The following is a 22,220-nucleotide window of genomic DNA, read 5'->3' as shown; positions in this document are numbered from 1 at the left end:
GAAATAGGGGCTAGAGCATGCAATGAAACTAATTCGCAATCTTACACACCATTTTACTTTGCATATTCATTGAATCTCGATCAACTGCCGATAGATTGTCGTACAAAAGTAACCCTCCTGCAGGCTTGAACCATCCTAGCTACTTAAGACATCATACTAAATCTCTATTAATTTTTACACCGAGACAGAAAATGTGCACATTGACCCTGCCCCCGCTCACAATTGCTCTAGCACAGTAGGTGCTTTTTCTACAAGGATTGCGTGCGTCTCTGCTGAGCCTCATGACGCAAGACCCTTTTATACGAAACCATGTCCCAGCTCCTTTCTAGCAACATGCATACCAATCCCTCTATCAGACCTGCATGTTCCCATGTTGTATTACCGCACGGATTCTAATTGGCTTGGTTCGGTCCCGAAATCCCTCGAAGTCTTTGAACCATAGATGTGCGTTTCGCGGGTGTCTGCCTGGTCTAGGTTTGCCGGGTAAGATATTGTTGGGAGAATGGGTTAATCCTGTGACTTACGAAGTACGTTTAGTTGAGCCGCTGGCAACTATGCAGTATACACACACGCCCCTGCGATAATCGTCGTTATGTCTCAAATCGTTAGATATGTCACTATACAAGTCTACGTACGAGGTAATATACATGGGATTATCTAGAGCGCTAACTTGAGGAATGCCTCTGAAATAGGGATGCCGTTGAACGACCCCGCACATAGTGAGCTTATACAATATTTAATGCGCCGAAGTCAATATCGTAATCATATTGAATTGGTCCCCGGGATATGACCTCAGTTTTAGTGATGATTTCGGCATGAGCCTCTAGAATTTCGGTTGAGGGATTAGAAGGGACAAGAGAAATTGTATCGAAATCTCTGTGTCCATAATTAGTGTTCACATTCATGTATTCCATGGAGGCTTCAAACGACAACAGATGCCCTTTGCTCGAATCTGGTCATCCTCATGCTGTACAAGTTCTTGTCTACTTAATTCTAGTGTAATTCGACTGCCGAAGGCGAGCTTACCCCTAAGTATGCGGATATGCATAAATGTGTCAAAGCGGCAAAGAGACGCGGTGAGATTCGCGGGGGTGCGGGAGTGTCTCGGCAATGCATATTATGTGTATTCTCCGTGTAATTGAAATGAGTACGTTGAGTATAAACGGAGGAGCGAGGCTGACGCGACCGGATGATGACAATGTGGCGTCTGCTAAGTCATCCTTCCGGAGAGTTTGTACCCTTACGAAGCTTGTCTTTCATCTAAGCATATGACTCGAAGATTGATTCTAGACACATGCCTGTCATGCCGAGCACTGCAGCCATGCTGGCGCATAGGTAGAGCCTTATTTCAGTTACGTAAAAAACCCCTTGGGCACCCATTATGGGTGTGCATCTGATGTTCGAGACCGTCAGGACTAATCAATTTCCTCATTTCGGGTTGGGAAGGTGATCATGTCTACCCCAGGAACGGCACACTTGGCACGCTTACATATGGTGGCTTACCTCAGCTACATTCTCTTTGTCGAGTAAGTACATACTACATGTGTGGAATTCTACGATTTAGTCCTTGGCAAAGCTTGACGAAAGCTTCGCTGAACGTTTTGTAACACAAATACTTCATGCAGACGTGATCTACTTGCAGATCGACGTCGACTCAATAGACTACCAAGCTTGAGAGTAGGCTACTACTAGCTGGGCAGAAACCGGGATTTCTAACATATACCTCCAGGATGATGGAAGATTGACGGGCTCTGCAGAAATTATTATAGCACTGCATAGGATTCAAGGCAAGTTGAATAATCTACCATGCCCTTTGTCCACCGACTAGGTATCCGCGCAGGCAAAGGAGGTTGCACAATATTGATAGAGAATGCCGTTATTTAGAATGCTTGTGCTAACTTTGCCTGTTCTCCTGGACGTACAGTGTCAATACTGAGTAGTTAATGGACATAACTAAATAATAGAGGGCAGGAAAGAGATGAAATTCTAAAGATAATACTCTAGTAGAAAATGGAAACCCATGCAACAATACTAGTTAGCAGATCATGTCGCAGTTTGGTGAAGAAGCTAATAAGAAAAAATATGGTTTTCTGGCGATGTATGCATATATGCACGATTCTCGCGCGTTCGTGTGATATCCTGTCAGAAACGGCATATCGTTAATGAGATAGATTTTCTGACTTGTAGTACAACCAGGTCAACTTCAGAGTGAGACCAACCAATAAGTAGTTCGTGAATCATAAAGTAAATAGCACTTACGTTGGAGGCAGATACAGAGGATTCTTTCTTGCTTCTGGTCAAATATCAAAAAACACCTTTCTACCATCTTCATCATGTCACCCAGTATTGTCCTAGATGACGATCTTCAAATCTTCGACATCAGGCAGAGTGGTGAAAGTCTTGATCTAAAAAGTAAAATCATAACGGGTCTTCAGTCCCTGGCACCTACACTTCCTTCCTTGTTACTCTGGAACGACAGAGGACAGAGGCTTTTTGATCGCTTTTCACAGACGCCCTCTTACTACCCTTTCCATAGTGAGATTGAGGTTCTCAACCGACATGGCTCAAATATAGGTGAATGTATTCCTACCAGTGGGGTTCTTCTCGAACTAGGGTGCGGGTAAGAAAAACACATACTCTCATTTTCTAGTATCAGTATCTAGAACGAAGTATCAAGTCCGATGGAGCGAAGTTTCATCAAACTAAATATTCGAACTGATAAAGCAATTTTTGCAAATACTAAGTGGTTTACTAGGGCGATTCGCAAAACCAAGTCGATCCTGTCCAGCTTCAGGCGCGAGCAGAAGCCAGTACACTACTTTGCGCTGGACGTGTCAAGTCAAGGCCTCGAGGCCAGTCTAATCGAGCTGAGAAAAGTGTTCAGGGATTGTCCTTTCATCACTATCACGGGGCTTCTGGGCACCTATGACGACTGCGTAGCCTGGCTGGCTGGTCTCAAAAACACCAGTGTCAACGGTTCAGTGACTATCTTGTGGCTGGGGAACAGCATTGCCAATGTCAATAGCCAAGACGAAGCAAGCGCCTTCTTGGAGCGGTTTGGCACGGCATGTCAACGCGCAGACCTGGCGTGCCGCTTCGTCGTGTCCACGGACATCTGCCAGAAGAACCACAAGGTCCTCGAGGCCTACGATGTAGAGAGGCCAGAGTACCGCGAATTCTTGCTCAACGGAATCGAAGCGGCGAATCTGGCGCTGGGGTATGCTGCCTTCTCACTCGAGGACTGGCAGCCGAACAGCTGGTTGGATGAGCTTGAGCGCAATCTCCATTTCTACCTAACGGCACGCCGGGATCTGCTGGTCCCACTTGCCCCAGAGAATGTTGATGGAGGTAACGCCATGAACGCCGTGAAAGTGTTCAAGGGCCAGCGCGTGCGAATAGTGACGAGCGGCAAGTGGAGCGAAGAAGCTATGCGTGGCATCTGCAGTCGCGCCGGCTTTCACATTCGTCAGCAGTGGAAGGACGAGACGGGCGACTACTGTGAGTATGAGAAACTGTAGAATTACTTAACTCCGTGAAGTCTTGGGCTGACTGTATTATTGTGCGTCAGGTATATTCTTGTTGATGCGAGAATCGCACTGAAAGGCTGGGCGGTAGCGTGATGGAGACTGGGCGGGCCAAGAGCCAAGCATGTTGGCACTTGCTGCACCAACGCTCTCATATGTAGATACGTGTAGCTACCGTGACGTGAAGCGAAAAGGGTATGTCGTGTATGGTGAAGATGCTTATTTCAACGCCTCTTCTGGTCTGTGCAAGATACTGAAATGGGTGATGCCAGCATGAAGTGGGAATGCTCTCCACTTGCCCAGTCCATGGTGTTGAACCTTTTCGGGAATTATTCCAAGCCACGGTGCCCTGGACAGACCCAGGATTTACTGTAAGCGGTAACTGTCCAAGCTCTTAGCGGCCCCTTAGCGGTCGCCTAGCCCCTCAGCAGCCCCTCAGCAGCCCCTTAGCAGACTCGGCAGACCCTTAGTCTGCCTTAGCTTAGCGCTTAGTAGGGCTGCTGGGGCGCTAGCAGGGCCCTGGCCGTTGGGCCTGTCCGTCCAGACCCGCCTTACCCCCAGACTCCCGCAATGCGGGCGGAGTGTAGCGGCGCCTTAGTTCCCGTGAGACTCCCGCAGTGCCATGCTAGCCAGGTGGCCGCTGTCGAAGCTAATGCACACGAAGAATCGAAACATATCCAGTTGTTCAATGATGCCGCGCCTCATCATGATCATATTGCCTATGCTCTCTGCTATGCCACCCCTACGATCTGCTGTAAGCTTAGCCGTGGAGAGGGCCGAGTGCTCACTCACATGATTCGCTTGGAGAATGTGCTCCTTTGACCATCTACATCATCGTTAGAACAGGTAGAGATCTTCGGGCAAGAAAGACTTTGCGAGTTCAGCTGAACGGTAAGGTGACAAGGCCTTGGCATCATTATCCTAAGGGGGCCGATCTTCTGTTACCTGCCACGGAGCAGCTATACTTACACTGATATTACATACTGCCCTGTACCTATACACGCACAGCACTGTAACCAGACTGGATCGGGCCAATCTTTCAGATCATCTTTGACGGTCGCCGTGGTTGACAGACGCCTTGGCATCTGCGCGCAGGGGATTAATACCTACCTAGTATCAGACCTATGAAGAGACTACCTAAATCTCACCTGCCAAGATCCATCTTGTACAACCTCGTATAACTAGATGCGCGAGATGCCCTCCTCAAGATTGCTCTAACGGGGTGTGACTCTCACGCCGCTCGGGACACCGTACACGGCTGCAGTTTGGTACTGTACTGTAGCAACACACCAACCTGGCTTGTACTTATTTTTTTTGGCTGTATTACAGTGCCCCTTTCCACTGGCTAACAGCCTGTCAGAACATTTGGAGAATTTCTCTCTTTGCCTCTCCTTGTAAATCTTGTTTTTTCTTCTTCTCGACGTTCGTTTAAAGAAAACCGCATCACGGTTTCGCAACACGTTCAATTTGCATCCACGGCATGTTGACGCCTTCTCAGAAATCGACGTCGTGAAGCGTGCAACCTAGTTGCCTTTAGTGGAAGAAACCCTTCCCTTGTTTGTTTCTGTGTACATCTTCATCTTCTTGTATTTATTGGTGCAATGACGGCGACGGAAGAGAGCGCGGCGCAAGCCGCAGCCAGTTCTACCTCTCCTACGGCAGCCGAGACTGCAGCATTGCCGCCTTCTCTACAATATTCCACGGCGCTTGAAAAGGTCAACACACAAGATGCCGCCGCGCCATCAACTCACCCACCTGATGAGAAAAAGCCAGAAAAACAAGACGCCGAAGGCTCTAAAAGTGAAACTGATCCCGAGAAGGCCGGATCCGTCGAGGAGGTACCCCCAGTGGATGACGACTCTCAGTATCCCCCGTTCTGGAAACTGGTGCTGTTGACCATTGGTCTCCTCTTCGCGCTGTTCTTAGTGTCCCTGGTAAGGCTCCAAGGCTGTGACAAACATTACGGTTACGACCTGTGCTTGCTAACCTCCGTTTACCATTGTAGGATAGTACCATCCTGGCTACCGCCATCCCGGCCATCACCAATGAGTTCAACTCACTTAACGATGTGGCCTGGTACGGAGCCTCGTATCTCTTTGCGGTTTCAGCCCTGCAGCTACTTTACGGCAAACTGTACTCGACGAACTCTGTGAAATATGTTTTCCTGTTTGCTGTCTTTGCCTTCGAGATTGGCTCGCTCGTCGCCGGTGTAGCACCAACGTCCAATGCCCTGATTGTTGGCCGTACTGTCTCTGGTGTGGGGGCGGCTGGCATCTTTGCCGGTGCTATCATCATCATTGCCACTGCGGTTCCTCTGCGACACCGACCTATCTACACCGGCATTCTTGCTAGTACACATGGTATTGCCAGTGTTGTCGGACCTATGTAAGTCACTTAATTGATCCGGTCCAGACGGACTGGATCTTTGCAATCCATATTTCTAACATTATCTAGCTTGGGAGGTGCTTTCGCCGATCACGTAACTTGGCGCTGGTGTTTCTACATCAACCTACCGTTTGGGGGCGTGACTTTGGTCTTCCTCTTCCTTTTCCTACCCGACAAGCCGCCGGCGCAACCTCGCCTGCCGTGGAAAGAACAGATCAAACAGTGGGACTTGCCGGGCACCTTTTTCCTTGTGCCTTCTATCATCTCCCTGTTGCTTGCGCTTCAATGGGGAGGAGCCAAATATGCATGGAGTGATGGCCGTATTATCGCGCTCTTCGTTGTTTTCGGTGTTCTGGCTATCATCTTCTGGTATGTATTTTACATATTCTGGGAGCATGTGGAGTATCCCTAGCCACTGCCCCTTTTACCTGAAAGGGCAATTACTGACTCAAGCGACTATAGGTGCGTGCAGCTTTGGCAGAAAGACTTGGCAACTCTCCCTTTGCGTATCTTAAAGAACAAGAATATTCTGGGTGCTCTTTGGTATGGTGTTTGGTTGGGTGCTTCTGTCTTTATTTTCACATACTACCTACCAATCTGGTTCCAGGCAATTAAGGGTGTGTCGGCGACGCAATCTGGCATTCATAATCTGCCTAGCATTCTGGGCCTAGTTGTCTTTGCCTTGGTTGGCGGTGGCTTGGCGACCGCACTGGGCCAATTTGTTCCGCTTCTTATTGCGTCCTCTGTCATTTCGTACGTATCCCCTCCCCTCCCCTTTTCGTTTTCGTTTTCTTTTTTCTCTCTCTTTTCCCTCGTTATAGCAGGTTTTGAAACGGAATTTTCCTTCTTGGGTGATCACCGTGTTATTTCGACGAGTAGTTGCTAACTGCGGAGAACTATAGGTCAGTCGGTGCCGGCCTCCTAAGTACCCTCAAAGTTGACTCGGGCATTGGCTACTGGCTGGGTTATCAAATAATAATGGCAGCTGGTGTAGGCATTGGTGCTCAAAACGTCATGCTTACCCCACAGGTAGCCGTCCCATTGACCGACATGGCAATGGCAACCTCGATATTGTCATTTTCCCAGACACTTTCATCATCCATCTTCCTGGCTGTAGCTCAGAATGTCTTCCAGAATCAGCTGATCAAAAACTTGGCGGCTCAGGCCCCAGAAGTTGATGCAGCGGCTGTTATTAATCAAGGTGCTACAGCCTTGAGAAAAACCGTCACCGCCGAGCAACTGCCAACAGTCCTCGTGGCGTATAATGAAGCTATCATACAAACATTTTACGTCGCTGTGGCTGTCAGTGCATTATCTGTCTTTGGCCCTGTTTTCATGGATTGGCTTTCCCTAAAGCAGCCTCAAGCTCCGGAACAAAAGCCTAACCCAAGCGCAGACGAGGCCTCGACTGCCGATGGACAGTCCGCTGAGCGTAAATCCGGCGAAGCATTATAGCATATGGGACATGGCGGGTTCATGAAACTCTATTAATGGCGGCTTCTCGTTTCCCTCATTGTATACGATAAAAGTTGTCCTTTTCTCTTCACTCTTAGAGACTTTACGTTCTTTCGAACCACAGCATTTCAGCACATGTATTATATGCAGTACATCCAACTGTATGCTTTTAGGCATGTCATTGTTTGAATTTAGGTAGTCGGAATCAGGTAAAGGAAAAGCTAGAGCATCTTCCATGGGATTGTTGCCTGTTAGGAGGAATATGTTAAAGGTTGACGAGTTATCTATGAATCAAAAGTACTGGTTGTAGCATTTGCAAGCTGTTGGAATAGGTAGAGTAGGGTACACTCAAGCCTCTGACTATATGTATCATTAGATTCCCCCAGGACTTTAGGTCCTTTAGTTCTTCTCTCTTTATCCTAAATATATTATACACTTCTACTTACCTTATATATATCCCCACTTCCTTTAATAGGTTATAAGCCCGGAATAGCTTACCTATATTGTTTTTAATTAAAATACTATTTAATAATCTTATTTTTTAACTTTTTTATGAGCTATTCCTCCAATCCCTTACCGATAAGGTTATTAATAAGGTCTCCGATAAAGCTATTTCCTATAAATATTTAAAATAACCTACTTTTAAAGTTATATAAAAGATTAACCATTAACTATTTTAAAATATTAATAAATAAAAGTATTTAACCTTAATAGGTAAAAGATATATTTAATAAATAAATTATTCCGCTCCTAATATAATATAAATATTAATATATAAAAGAAACTATTATTTAATATTCAGTTTTATAAAGTATAATCCAATATATAAGCATTAATGTAATATTTAAATTATAATTATAAGAATTATATAAATAACTTATATATTGCTTTATTTTAATATTTAAATAGATCCTTTAAAATTTAAATAAATAGGGCTTAATTTAAACTTCTATTTAATCCCTTTTTATCTTTCCGTTATTTCTTTTAAAGGATAAAGCTAATTTAAAACGTTATAGCTATATTTAATTACCTTATTTTAATACCAATTATTATATATACCTATAAATATTAAGCTTAATTAAAAAAGGTATCTTTTATAAATATATAATTATTTAAATACTTTAAAATATTTAACCTTTTTTTCTTTTATATTTATAATTTATTTTACTTAAGTAAAAATAAAAAAAATATCTTTAAATACTTATAAATATTCTTTTAAAATAAAACTATTTATTTATCCTTCTTTTTTTAAATTTTTTAATAAAGATAATTTTCCTTACTTTATTTTTAAATTATTTACTTTATTTAATTTATTTATAAATAAATATAAAATTAAATTCTTTCTTTTTAATAATATATTATTATAAAACTTTTTATTAAACCTATTATTATTATCCTTTCTTTCTTTATTTTTAAATAACTTTAATTTATTTAGTCTTAAAGTTATTATTTAAAAAAAACTCCCTATTATTATTATCGGAATTAAAGCCTATATTAGCGGAACTTCCAGCTATATTAGCTTTTATTTGAATAATTATACCTATATTAATAATTCCCCTTCCCCCTCGATTAACTATTACTCCGGCAGCTCCTATTTATTCTATTCCTTTAAAAGCTATTACCCCTATACCGGTACCAGTTATTCCCGTATTATTAATAGGCTATTTAACCATTATATAGAAGCTTAAGTAAAAGGTATTACTATTATACTTTAATTTAAATATTAAAGTTAATATCTTTTAAACTTAATTTAAATATAATTAATAATAAAGTTATAATAAATAAAAGTAAAACAATTATATTAAAGTTAGTTTTAATTATAAACTCCTTTAAGAATTATATTAAATTTATAAGGTAAATAATTAATTAATTATTAATAATAAAATATAAATAACTTTTATTTAAAAAAGCTTTAATAACCTTTCTAATTTAATATAAAGGTAAAAATAACGCTGCTTTTATAAAAAAAGTTAAGGAATAGGAAAATAAATAAAAGAAGGCCTATATAATAATCTAGAATTATTTTAGACTTAATATTTAAGTAGTAATAATTTATACTATTAAAAGGCCCTTTAATATTATAGTATTAATATAGGTAAAGATTATTATATTTAAACCTTATAGTAATATTATCTTTTAATTATTTATATTTAAATAGAATACTATTATTTTAAAAACCTATAAGGGTAATATAATAAAGTTAATTATAGAACTTTAAAAATTTAAAATAAATTAATAAAACTTAATTTAACTTATATAATAATAAAGTTAATATTTATTAATAAATTCTTTACCTTATTTAAATCCTTTTATAATATCTTTTTTATAATATTTTTTTAATAAAATAATATTATCCCTAATTAGGCTATAAATAGTACTATTAAAAAATAAGCTATTACCTTTAATAAAGCTATTATAGCTATTAAAAAAAAACAGTAAAGCTAGAAATTAAAAGAAGGAAATATAAATTTATTATCCTTTAGCGGTAATATAAAGTATATTTAATACTTTAAAAACTATCCTTTAAATTGCTATTTTATTAAGTTCCTTTATTTAGCCCTAAAAGGGTAGGTAAAAAAAATGGTTAAAAAAAATAAAAGGAAGTAGGATAATAAATTAAATAATAATACCTTAAAGCTTAAATTTAAATTAATTAATACCTTTTTTTTCTTTATTAATAATATTATATAGTTTAACTTTACTTTTATTAATTTTTCTTTTATTATTAATATGCCTTTTTTTTTATACCTAAGTTAAATTTTTTAATAGAAATATTTAATATTAATATTAATACCTTTACTATTCTATTAACTAAATTAACTATTATTCTTATTACCTTTAAACTATTTTATAATATCCTAAAGAAGTTTTAAATAATAAATACCCTTATAAAGCTTAGTTTAATTAATTTTAATAACTTAATTAATAACTTTCTTATTAAAAAATTAAAATTTATTATTATTTTAAATATTAATTATAGCTAGTATTCCTTTTATAATTAAAGTAACTTTTTTAATATAAAGAAATATACCAGTTTTAAAACTTTAAAAATAAAGGGGAAGGTAGTTATATTTAAAGAAATTAATAATTATATAATTACCTTTATAGTTAATAGTTAAAAGAAATATATAATTTTTTATAATATAGCTTATTGCTTTAAAAGCGAGGTAAATTTAATATTTATTTCTTAGCTATTTAAAAGAGGTATTAAATTTCTATTTTAATATAATAAAGCTTTTAACGCTAAAGGTAAAAATTGCTTTATAATAATTAAAACTATTAGTAATTTATATTTAATTAATACTTTAAATAGTAATACTAATATTATAACTTTAAATATTAACCTTTATATTTATTTTTTATTAAACCTTAAAATATAAATATAGTATAAATAATTTAAATATCTAAATAATTAAAGCTTATAAAACTTAATAAACTATTTAATTAAAATATTTTTTATTTAAAAATATTATTTTTATAAAACATATATTAAAGGATAAATAAAAAAGATACTTTATATAAGCTTACTATAGAAAGGTATTTATAAATTAGAATCTTTATATATTAACTTTATTAAAATATTAATAAAGATAAATTAAATTTTAAAGTATAATAGGTTAACTTAATAGGTAATTATTTATAATAATTATAATAAAATGACCTAGTTACTTTTTATAAAATTAATTATTAATTTTTTAAAACTATTTAAGAACTTTTTTAGTTAAAGGGAATAACTTAAATAGAAATACTTTACCCTTACCTTAAATTAAAGATTTATATTTATTAAAAAAGCCTTAAAAGTATTTTATTAAAATAAAAGTATTATATTATTCCTATTTATCATTAATTAATATTAGTAAAATAGCATTATAAAAAGGGCTATTAGAATTTTAAAAGATATTATTTATTAATTGCTTATTATAATTATTAAAGTTAAAATTAGTTCCTATTATTAACTTATATTAATTTATATTATTATTTATTTAAAGAACCTATATCTAATAAAAAAGTTAGGTAAAAGAACCCCTTATAAAATATAATATAGAACTTTATTAGATTTTATATACCTTTATATTATTAGAAGTTTAAGTTATTACCTTTTAAAAGGAAAAGCTTTAATCTTTAATAAAAAAATAAAGCTTTATTTTATATTTAATTATTAAAAGGAAAGTATTATTAATTATTTAATGCTTTTAAATTTTAATTAAATAATTTATATAAATAATGTTAAATTTAAGGAACGTTATATTTATATTTTTATTAAAAACTAATCTCCTATATAAAGTATTACCTATTTTAAATTAAGCTTAAAAGAATTTAATTTATTAAAAATTAAAGGTATTATTAATAAAAAGGCTATTAAATATATTAGATTTTAAACTCCTATTAAAATATAAAAAACAGGTAACCTATATAATAAAAATGCTGGATTATTTAATTTAAGGGGAACCTTTACTATATACTTTTATAAATATTTATATAACAATATACCTAAAGTATCTTTAAAGTAAATTACACTATTACTATTTATTAAAACGCCTTAATTAAATAGATTTAATAAAGGAATTATTTATAATAATAACTTTAGCCTAAAATCCCCTATATATACCTCTAACATCTTTAATAATAAATTATTAATATTAAAAGAGTATATTATTATAATGCTACCTCTTAAAGTTTAAAGGAACTATCCCAACTTATACTTTAAAGTAAAACACCTTAAACAACTTTAATTATTAATTATAAACCTAATGTATAAGGTAGTAATAAAATAAATTAATAATAATCCCTTTTAAATAATAATCTTATTAATAAGTATTATATATATTCTTTTTTTAATAAAAGTAATTAAATTAAAAATGGTTAAATAAGTTAAAAATAATGCTTATTAATATAATTAATATAAAGATATAGGTAATAAGTATAAATTACTTATTAATAATAAAACTTAAAAGCTATATAAACTTTTAATAAAATATAAAGCATTATTAAAAAAGTAGGTATTTAAGTTAAAATAAAGACCTAATAGATTAATTATATATTATAAAGCTTATTAAATAATTAAAAGCTTTAAATAAATAAAAGGCTTAAATTATAATAAAACCTTTATATTAATAGTTAAACTTATAAATTATAAAGTAATCTTTACTATTATAGTAACTTTAAATCTTAAATTTAAATAAATAGATATTAAAATTACCTTTTTATATAAATTAATAAATAAAAAAATCTACATCGAATAGCTTTATAAATTTACTAACGGAATTAAAAAAGTATATAAATTACTAAAGGCTCTATATAGGTTAAAGCAAACATTAAAAATTTAATATAAAACTTTAACTACTTTCCTAAAAGGATTAAACTTTATACCCCTAAATACTAATATTAGGGTATTTATTAAAGGTTATATTTATATTACTATTTATATTAATAATCTTTTTATTATAAAACCTTTTATAAAGGAAATTAATAAAGTAAAAATTGCCTTATATAATAAATTTAATATAATAAATCTTAAATCTTATTTATATTATTTAAGTATAACTATTAAAAGGAATTATTTAAATAAAGCAATTTACCTTAAATAAAGTACCTATATAAAAAAGGTACTTTAAGATTTTAACTTTTAAAAAGTAAAGCTTAAGGATATTCCTATAAAAACTAAGGTATTTAAGCCCCTATTAATGGACTATATAACTTTAATTAAAAATAAAGCCTAATATATAAATGCTATTAAATTATTAATATATACTATATTAAGTATTTATTTAAATATTGCTTATATTATTTCCTTTTATAGTTACTTTATAGTAAAGCTTAATAAAGTATATAAAATAATAATATATTAGATCTTTAAATATTTAAAGGGGATAATAAATATAAAATTAATTTACTATAATAAACTGTAAAATCTAGTTAAATATATTAATATAAACTATATTAATAATTAAAACACCTATAAGTCCACCTTAGAATATATCTTTAATATTAATAATAAAACTTTAAGCTAAAGTTTAAAACAATAAACTACTATATCGCTATCCTTTTATAAAGCTAAATATATTAATTAAACGTAAATTATTAAAAAGGCTATTTAATTAAAGCTATTACTTAAAGAATTAAATACTATTTAAAGAATAAGCATTATAATTATATATAATAATAATTAAAAAGCTATTACTTTAATAAATAACCCCTTATACTATATTAATACTAAGTATATAACTACTTAATTAAAGTATATTTATAAATAATAAGCTACCGGTAATATTAAACTTCAGTACATTCCCACCAACTAATAGGTTATAAATAAATTAACTAAAGCATTATTAAAAGATAAGTTTATAACTTTTCATAATGCTTTAAGCTTAAAGTAAATAGGAATTATAACTAACCCTATTTACCTTTACCCTATAATACTATACCTTAAAACGTATAACTATAATTTTATATAGGTTTTATTTAATTTATTCTTATAAAAGCTCTTTTCCTTTTTAATACCTTATTTTAAAGGACTTTAAAACTTATTAATACTTATTTATTATATATATATTTATAACTTTAAATAAAATATATATAAATAAAGTTATTATAAATAATAAAAAAAATATAATAATTAATATTTTATTTAATATTATTTTAATTATATAATTAATAAAGGATTTTCTCTTACCGCTTTAAACATTATAAATATTAATAAATAACCTATTATTATAATAATATTTATTATTATTAAACAATTCTTTATTATAATATTAAACTTTATAACTTTTATTTACCTTAAAATAACATTTAATAAAAGTTTTTACTATTAATAATAATAATTATATTAATTTTAAATTTAATCAACTTTTTTACAAAACCCTTAATGGACTTAAAGTTAATTAATAATTAACTAATTAATTATTTAAAATAATATTATAATAATAATATATCTATAAATATATTATATATTTATTTTAAATTAATATCTTTTAATTACTTTAATAAAAAAAAAAAACTAAAAAGCTAATAATATAATACTTAATACCTATACCTAAAATACCTTTAATACATTCTATAACTATTAAAAGGATAATAAGAAAACTTAAATAAATTTCTTTTACATTTTAATTAATTAATTAATAAAAGACCTATAAAAGGATATTAAATAGTATACCTTTATTATAGCAATTATAGCTAACCTAACTAGGGGTAAAATTATAATATTTTAGGATTACAACCCTATTTAAAATATAATAACTAGTTTATAAATAAAGAATATTCTTTAAAGAAAGTAATAGACCTTTTTAAAATTTATATTAAAAAAGGTCCAGTTATTTATAATATAATATAATATGGATAACTCTTTAAATAGTTAAAATCTATACCTATTATATAATATACTTTAAATTTATTAATAGATATTTATAGGCAATATACCCTATTTAAAACCTAATAATCCCTACTTAAAGGATTATATTCAATTAATAAAATAAACCTTATATTATTATAATTAACCTATATTTATCTCCCTTTTTTTTTTCCCTATAAAGGTTTTTTATAAGTTTAGTTAATGTTTAAAACTCTAAATAGAATTATATAAAAAAGACCTAAAAGTAATAATAGTATACTTTTAAAACTTTAATACCTATATAAACTATTTAAACTATGGATTTTAAAGGGGGGAAATTAAATATTTTAATAATTTATATTTAATTTTTCACCTTAAGAAAAATAATACCTTATATATCTATTATCTATATTTAAAGTCCTATATTACATTATTATATTAAAAAAATAAGTCTAAAATAAATAAAAGTATTAAAATAGGTAGAATAGGGTACACTTAAGCCTCTGACTATATGTATTACTAGATTCCCCCAAAACTTTAAGTCCTTTAGTTCTTCTCTCTTCATCCTAAATATACTACACACTTCTGCTTACCTTATATGCGTCCCCACTTCCTTTAACACAAGCGGTTCTCGTTCGATATTATGTTGCATTACCTCAGCATCATTCACTTAGCAGGCTTACTTGAACCTCGCATTTTCCTGCCCATTAACATGACAGAGTGTAATTATGCCCCGGCTGGGGTGTTACCTGGGTAGGGGGCTTGTTTACCGTGAATTGCTCTTGTTTAAATTTTAGTTCATCTTCAATCACATCATGGTCTTTAAACTAGGCTCCGCTACGATTTTGAGGGCACCTATTTCATGATTGCCCCTAAGATATGGCATTGCTATGTGCGTTGCGGCGAGTCACGGAAATGTACTAGTTAGGTTTTGGAGTCTTGGCTGTGTGGCTATTTCCCCTGCATTTCCACCAGGATACTTTGAAAGTGCCCTGACAGCGTGTATCCAATCACAAGCATTGTTGTTACGAAAGAGGAATACAGGAAAGTGGCCTAGCATAAGAGAACTTAATATCCGTCTTGGCTGACTATCTCCGGGAATATTCCCGTACAGTCAGGCTCTTTCACTGAAGGCGTCCCAATATAGTTAATGACTACTTCAACATGAAATTGTAGGACTGCGTGTAAATTGTGGCTCACACATGAAGCTGAGCTTAGTTACTGAATGGATAAGACTTAGGTGCCCGCCAGCGTTAGATGGAAAGTTTTCTTCTTTCACAAAACAAAATATAGTAAATTAATGCTTATGTCGTTTCTTGTAATTGAACTAGTTTGTGAATTGTTACCGAATTCAAAGACATATTGTTATATACGTGGTATTTATCAAGACCAAAGTATTAGACTTGGAGGCGCTCCCTTCGATTGCCCTGGAAGATAGCCTACAAAAGAACTCATAGTGTAGCGCACGACGTCGTCGGGGCGGTCCCAAGCCTTGTCGCAGGGCTTTACCTCGTGGAAATTGCTGTGTTTCTTGTTAGACAGGATCCATGCTTGGAGGAAAGGAAGAGGGGGTCAACTAAAGTATCGCAAACTACAAACTTACCGTGAGTTGAAAAACGTCAAGTCCCCTTCGACCGCTTTCATGGCCTTGAAGATGGAACCCTGTACGCCGGCTGGCTCGTAAGCATATCGAGGAAACGCTTTACGGAAAGCTTCATCATCTGCTGCCCCCTTCCACTGTCGGTCGTAAATGATCGTGTCACCGCCAGGAACCTGCTTTAGCAGTATGTTCCATGTTAACTGGCTCGTGATCTTGCCGATTTCCCACCCTGCACCGTCCTATATAACACAGTTTTATCAGCAACAAGGCCCTGATATAGCATAGCTTGCAAGATAGCGACTATGTAAGTTGCAAGTGAAAAGACATAAATGTATCAGCCTCACATACATATGGTGCGTAGTCGGAATGAATTTGTATATAATCGTTAACGGCACGAATAAGCCCTGCAAAGTAGCTCCTGTCACCCTCGTGAGCAACTCGTGTTTCGAGGCCGGTAGCTTCCTGGAGAAGAGCGGCGACGCGGGCTAGGATGTCGATATTGGCTTCTTCTTTGAACCGTTTTTGCAACGAGTTTGCTTCTTCGACTCGGTTCAGGTATGTCTCTTTGTCTGCACAACTTCCGGTTAGCTACGGACGGAACTTATTCCTGGTGGTGAGTTGCTTTACCTTGCTGATGATCAAACTGTGTCAAACCTATGGACCCGAGAGGGGGGAAAACAACTTTCTGATTATAAAACCCCTAGATAGATAGTTAGCTAATATGGTTTACATCCTCGCTATGTAGGTGAAGACTTGCAATTTGATACTGCTGAACAATATGCACCAAGTCTCTGCACCGGTCTGCGGAAAGAAATCCCCGGTGCCTTATGGTTGGAATGGCGTTATTTACCAAGTCGTTAACCGACTTTCCTGTCAATGGTTGGTCTTCCAACGTCGTCCAGTTCGTGTTTATGAGGCGGCCATGATCGTGAACAGCTTGCTTATTGTGAGCCACGAAGTCCGATGCTCTATCTAGCGAGTGATGGCCTATATGTGTTGACGAGTATAACCTTGATGTGAGAAACCGAGTGTTGGGCCATAGCGAAGCGTCATTACCCACTGTCTTAGACAAGAACCTGCTAACCCCTAGTAATGACTGTGACTTCAGAGATAGCATAGTGTTCATTGCACTAAGTTATAGAGTATGTTAGACAATATGTCAACTTAATTACGGATGTCTGATACGATAGTTGATGCTCTGCTTTCTTTTCATAGTCATTGCTATTCTCTTCTCCTCCTTCATCCTCATCATCTTGTATCTTGACTCTCTTGTCTACGAATAACCCCAGTAAATCCGTCACTTGTACTCACTAGAAGAACAGTTGTCCTGCCTAGGAATAGCAAAGCGTTCAGTGTATTGCTGACGAGATCCACACACGATCCCTCTAGTTTCGTCTTCATACTACACTACGCTCACACCACCGACACCCTAGTCCGGAGATAGGTCTTGGTACTCATCCAGGTACTGAATACAATTTTATGTAGATTATGTAGATGTACTTACGGATCTCTGTGTAGACCTTGACAGTAAAGCTTATTCCCCAGCCTCGTGGAATCTATAGCCAGATCGTTCAATATTGTCACCCAACACCAAAGCCAGCTAAGCCAGTTATAACATAGTAGCATATGCTTGAGATCTAATCCGAAACGATTTGCGCGGGACTGTCCCGATTGGTTTAGTGTCTTACACCCTGTCGGTCGTGCTAAGTGCATTGTTTTGCATCATAATATCTACACCGGTCGGAACCCTGGTTCTGCCCGGTTGCGCGATGGCAGGGAATGATAGTGCGGCTTATGTGCATATGTTCATGGGCATAACCACACAGTACTGTAAGTGCCCTCAACGCTCGATTATTATTGCTGATTCAAAACAATAATAATACCTAAAAAACTCCGCAATTCTCTTCAGTCGCACGCTAGACGAACGCATAAGTTTGGTTCACTGTGGCTATGCACTAACAGATAGACCAATTATCACCTTTCAACCCTTCGGTACATATGGTTGCCACCGAATTCGCCAAACGACTTGTTGTAATAATCTACGAGCATCGTGACATCATACGAGCGTTTGAAAATCTTACTGATCTGCGTCCGAAATGTCCTTTTTGCGCTGCTCTGTTGCGGTGCAAGAAGAAATCTAGTAGTTGCACTAAATCCGGACAACAGACACTTGCGGACATTAACCAGAGATTCATTTTAGATGACGTGCGGCCAGGCAGAGGGCAGTGATCCTGAGACTAGATGATTAAATTGTACAAGGGGTGACTTGTAGCTTCTTCAAGGACTCTAGCTTTTAACACCTTTCTTCTAGATTCTCATGAACGCAACCTATTACCCCTCATGCATGTAGTGTAACTCGATCGCGTGGTAGTTTCTATAACTCAATGCATGCGCAATTATATTCCGGCCTGTACTTCGTGCCGAGAGCCTGAGTAAGCTACGCCCCTGAACAATATTACTGTGCCAACATATTTCGCTTCATGTAATAGCCTATTATAATATTCGAAATCGCTGAAATTTTTGAATGAACTATGTATCAACTGAAGCTACCGCATGTACTCTGTACACGTGAACAAGTATTATATACAAGTGTAACTCAAGTGTGTACATGTTCCTAGTATATGGATCTGCCTGTGCAGCTTTCTCTCCATCAGAACCTTGGAATGGGGTGCGGGGATGCGTTACACTTGGGTCAGTGGGTGCGTAGGGATGATAGGTTGCCTTTAAGTCGACGTTTCGTCAGCAAGAGTGATGCCGTATCGTCCTATGGGTAACACATGCTGTTGTTCAACAACAGAGCGCATGCATTTGCGGTGTCTAGACTCTTGAATCTAATTACCGACCTACGTAAGCAACCCTACATGTCCATCGTGACCTACCGTGTATTATGCATGTCTGCCTTGAAGCGGATCTGCAAGTATCTGCCGAATGTATCACTACTTGAAAAGACAGCCGCTTACGTTGGTCCCTTGGGTAATCTTCTCATCATAGGGGCCTTAGAGCGGTGTAATCCAATAAACAGAACACCGGTCTTTTTATTTGGTCATCCTTCACACCCACGTTATTGCTTGTTTTCTTCTATAGCTCGCCAGACTTGTACCACTCTACCGATCAGTCAGTGCAGTCCAAAGTATACTCCAGACACGAATCATACCATGGCATCTATGGTATGACTCCCAATAATACACCTGTGAGTGTGGAGCTGACCGGAAATTCTGGATTAGGAATCTCTCGCAGCGACTAAAGCCCTGTATGAATCCCAAGGGGATCTGCGGTCTTTGCGCACGACCCTCGTAGCTGTGACATCAGTCAAAGCACTCTCCGAGGCGGAGCAGAAGCTGTTCAAGCAGGCCTTACCAGAGGATCTGGTGTTTACTACCGAGGAGACCATCTTTCATGCCCAAGGTGGAGGACAACCAAGTGACACAGGACATATGCTAGTATATGCGGATCCGGAAGGTGACAGCCAAGTTGCATCTTTTCAAGTCCAATCTGTACGTCGAACAGCAAACGGCACAATCCTTCACCGAGGCAGGCTGGAACCGCCGGAGGCAACTGTACGCGTTGACTCGCACGTTGAGCAGCATGTAGATGGCGACAGTCGAGACTTATTCTCTCGTATCCATACTGGGGGCCATGTACTCGGTCTAGCCGTACGTCAGCTCGGCTCAAAGATCCCCAGTGTTGTTGAAACAAAAGCCCAGCACTACCCTGATGCCGCATTCGTAGAGTTTCAGGGGAAAATTGAGGCGCATCATAGCGAGTCTATCCAGGAAGTTCTAGATGATCTTGTACAGCAGGATCTTCCGGTGACGGTGTCTTGGCTTGACACTGTCAGTCTGCAAGAGAAAGGTATTCACCTAGCGAACAACTTTTCCCGTGAGTCAGCTCCTGAAAGCACACGTGTTGTAGAGATTGGGGAACTAGGCGGTTATCCATGTGGCGGGACTCATTGCCATAGCACGTCGAAGTTAGGCAGAGTTGTAGTAGGGAAAATTTCAAATAGAAAGGGCAATACTCAGATTAGATACACCGTTACATAAAGCCAAAAGGTTCAGTCTGGAGATAGATTGGACTGCATGTAGTTGAAGCTTATGCGCGACAATGAAGGTGCTCGACGCATTCCGCCGCATATCAAAGTCTCGTAATGAGTGAAACATAACTGAAATTGCCTCGATATCTTGGACAATGGTACAATTCTGTTCACGTTAAATATAATTAACGTATTCCCATCGTATTATTCATACACAGGTCGCTTTACCTGACATTACATTTTCTGAAAAGACTAAAGGTATCCAAACAGTCCGTGGCGCTCAGAACTCAGGAGAAAAAGAATACGCTGAATAGCCACCAAGAGATATATGAAGGATACGTTAATACGTTAATATCATAATTTAAATCTCGAGCCTCACTATATAAAGTATTATTGTCCCTTAAATTATTGGCAAAGAAAATATAAGTGCAGGATGGGCTAATTACTTGATCTACTGCTAGTGAAGCTGTTTAAAAAGCTGCAACATTAAACAACTGGAGGCAAGATAAATGGTCTGTGATAAGTACACACTATAGTAGCTGGAATTCGATAAAGTGAGGAAAGCCTATTTTCAGTTGAATACTTACAACACCTAGAGAGGCGGAGTTCAATGTTTCAAAAACGAACAACAGAAGAAGAAAAAAAACTACGAACTATTGATTCATGCGACAACGACAGGACTCGAACCTGTGACCCCGAAGGGATATGATTTCTAGTCATACGCTTTAACCACTCAGCCACGTTGCCATCGCACGTGATTATTAAGAATATTGGCTAAAACGAAGAATATATTGCCTTTGATTTCCCGATAGTTTTAATTTGGAATTAATAACAAGCCTAGATGTAGCATGAACTAGTTAAGGCGATAGACACTACGACAATGTCAGGCTATTCCTAGCTGCTTATATTCTGTAGCCCATGAATCTTAGACTGAACAATAGTCTAAGTTCTGTAGTCTCAAGCTCTCAGAACTTTCCATTAATGGTGTTGTCAGATGAAGTGGTGATAAAAAACCACTATAAGAGTTGGACGAATGGCGAGTGCTAAACGAGTGCACTAACGACCAGCGTTACCAGGTGGGGAACTATTTATCTAGACGTGGGCAGTTACTTTTAGCTCTACTCATTGGGTACTAAAGAAGTCTCGAAATATCGGCACCAAGTGTTCCGAAGGAGTTCAATAATAAGGTGACGAGGACAGTTGCCGCAACTTTGAATATATTACCTAACGACGACTTCTAGACAACTGACATAAGTATAGCTCAGAATACAAATCACACCAGAAGCAGTGAAATCTAGACACATTGTGGCTAGTGTTCACTATCCAGCTTTTGAATTGATCTAAGTTGAAGACGACGGGGTGAAATGGGATCTAGAAACCGGCCGATATGCTAACTGCTCGTCGATTAACAACCTTTAAGTGCTTATCAGAATATGTGCAATACTTATTATATATGTCTGGAGTCGGTGAAGGGATATCATGCAAGTAGCTGAGTACATAGTCAAGGATAAATTTCCCTCCGCGTCCACGAGGCAAACGTCTATCACTAAGCATGATCGAGAGCTGCCAGGAGGTATAAAGGGTTGGAAATAAGCAGTCAGAAAAGCGGCCGGGAGTAAATGACGCAGAGGGACTGAAGAGAACCATGGTGAGCCGCTGGCTGATTTTTGATATCTCGTACTTGCTCTGATACGAACCTCTTTCAACCATTCTCTGAGCTTAACTGTTTTTTCTTCGCCTTTCTGCAACCTATAGGTGGCGTTGGAATATCAACTCTCATAAGCCTATTGACCAGAAAGCTTAGCGATAACTCGACTGGGTTGGATGAGTTTCACTCTCGGCTGCACTGCAGCAGGTTTCACCATTTTGGCAACCGGCACGATTGTTATT

General features: G+C 36.0%; 4 protein-coding genes and 1 non-coding gene across 5 annotated transcripts; 3 read left to right on the top strand and 2 right to left on the bottom strand.

The window, feature by feature from the left end:
- Window positions 1–2,333: 2,333 nt before the first annotated feature.
- F5B22DRAFT_634767 (histidine-specific methyltransferase) lies at window positions 2,334–3,518 on the top strand (the record flags this gene model as incomplete). The annotated part of the gene is made up of 2 exons (XM_047977031.1): window positions 2,334–2,620; window positions 2,756–3,518. 2 exons carry the CDS (start codon window positions 2,334–2,336, stop codon window positions 3,516–3,518), a joined length of 1,050 nt encoding a protein of 349 aa, XP_047833419.1.
- A 1,330-nt stretch (window positions 3,519–4,848) lies between these two features.
- On the top strand, window positions 4,849–7,809 carry F5B22DRAFT_596730 (MFS general substrate transporter). The gene is made up of 5 exons (XM_047974259.1): window positions 4,849–5,458; window positions 5,530–5,909; window positions 5,979–6,278; window positions 6,372–6,662; window positions 6,812–7,809. The coding sequence occupies exons 1-5, from the start codon at window positions 5,126–5,128 to the stop codon at window positions 7,362–7,364; spliced, it is 1,857 nt and encodes a 618-aa protein (XP_047833418.1). The 5' UTR covers window positions 4,849–5,125; the 3' UTR covers window positions 7,365–7,809.
- Window positions 7,810–16,080: 8,271 nt separating this feature from the next.
- On the bottom strand, window positions 16,081–17,350 carry F5B22DRAFT_634765 (uncharacterized protein; the record flags this gene model as incomplete). Its single annotated transcript, XM_047977030.1, has 5 exons — window positions 16,081–16,219; window positions 16,301–16,536; window positions 16,646–16,866; window positions 17,051–17,233; window positions 17,308–17,350. The coding sequence occupies 5 exons, from the start codon at window positions 17,348–17,350 to the stop codon at window positions 16,081–16,083; spliced, it is 822 nt and encodes a 273-aa protein (XP_047833417.1).
- Window positions 17,351–19,452: 2,102 nt separating this feature from the next.
- On the top strand, window positions 19,453–20,340 carry F5B22DRAFT_662511 (ThrRS/AlaRS common domain-containing protein; the record flags this gene model as incomplete). The annotated part of the gene is made up of 2 exons (XM_047980449.1): window positions 19,453–19,464; window positions 19,522–20,340. 2 exons carry the CDS (start codon window positions 19,453–19,455, stop codon window positions 20,338–20,340), a joined length of 831 nt encoding a protein of 276 aa, XP_047833416.1.
- A 656-nt stretch (window positions 20,341–20,996) lies between these two features.
- Window positions 20,997–21,077, bottom strand: F5B22DRAFT_t67. The gene has a single exon. It is a non-coding gene; the product is annotated as a tRNA-Ser (tRNA).
- Window positions 21,078–22,220: the final 1,143 nt, after the last annotated feature.

The sequence above is a fragment of the Xylaria bambusicola genome (assembly GCF_022495145.1).
Source record: "Xylaria bambusicola strain CBS 139988 unplaced genomic scaffold F5B22scaffold_9, whole genome shotgun sequence".
In the NCBI taxonomy this organism is placed as follows: domain Eukaryota; kingdom Fungi; phylum Ascomycota; class Sordariomycetes; order Xylariales; family Xylariaceae; genus Xylaria; species Xylaria bambusicola.
The sequence above is the reverse complement of the archived record's forward strand: the minus strand, read 5'-3'. Positions and strand labels throughout refer to the sequence as shown.

What these genes read in the sequence shown, in the direction of transcription:
- F5B22DRAFT_596730 (XM_047974259.1), top strand. Translation starts at nt 5,126, where the DNA reads ATGACGGCGACGGAAGAGAGCGCGGCGCAAGCCGCAGCCAGTTCTACC. An exon ending in GCCAGTGTTGTCGGACCTAT is followed by an intron (nt 5,910 to 5,978) that starts GTAAGTCACTTA and finishes AACATTATCTAG; the next exon opens with CTTGGGAGGTGCTTTCGCCG. An exon ending in ATTGCGTCCTCTGTCATTTC is followed by an intron (nt 6,663 to 6,811) that starts GTACGTATCCCC and finishes GGAGAACTATAG; the next exon opens with GTCAGTCGGTGCCGGCCTCC.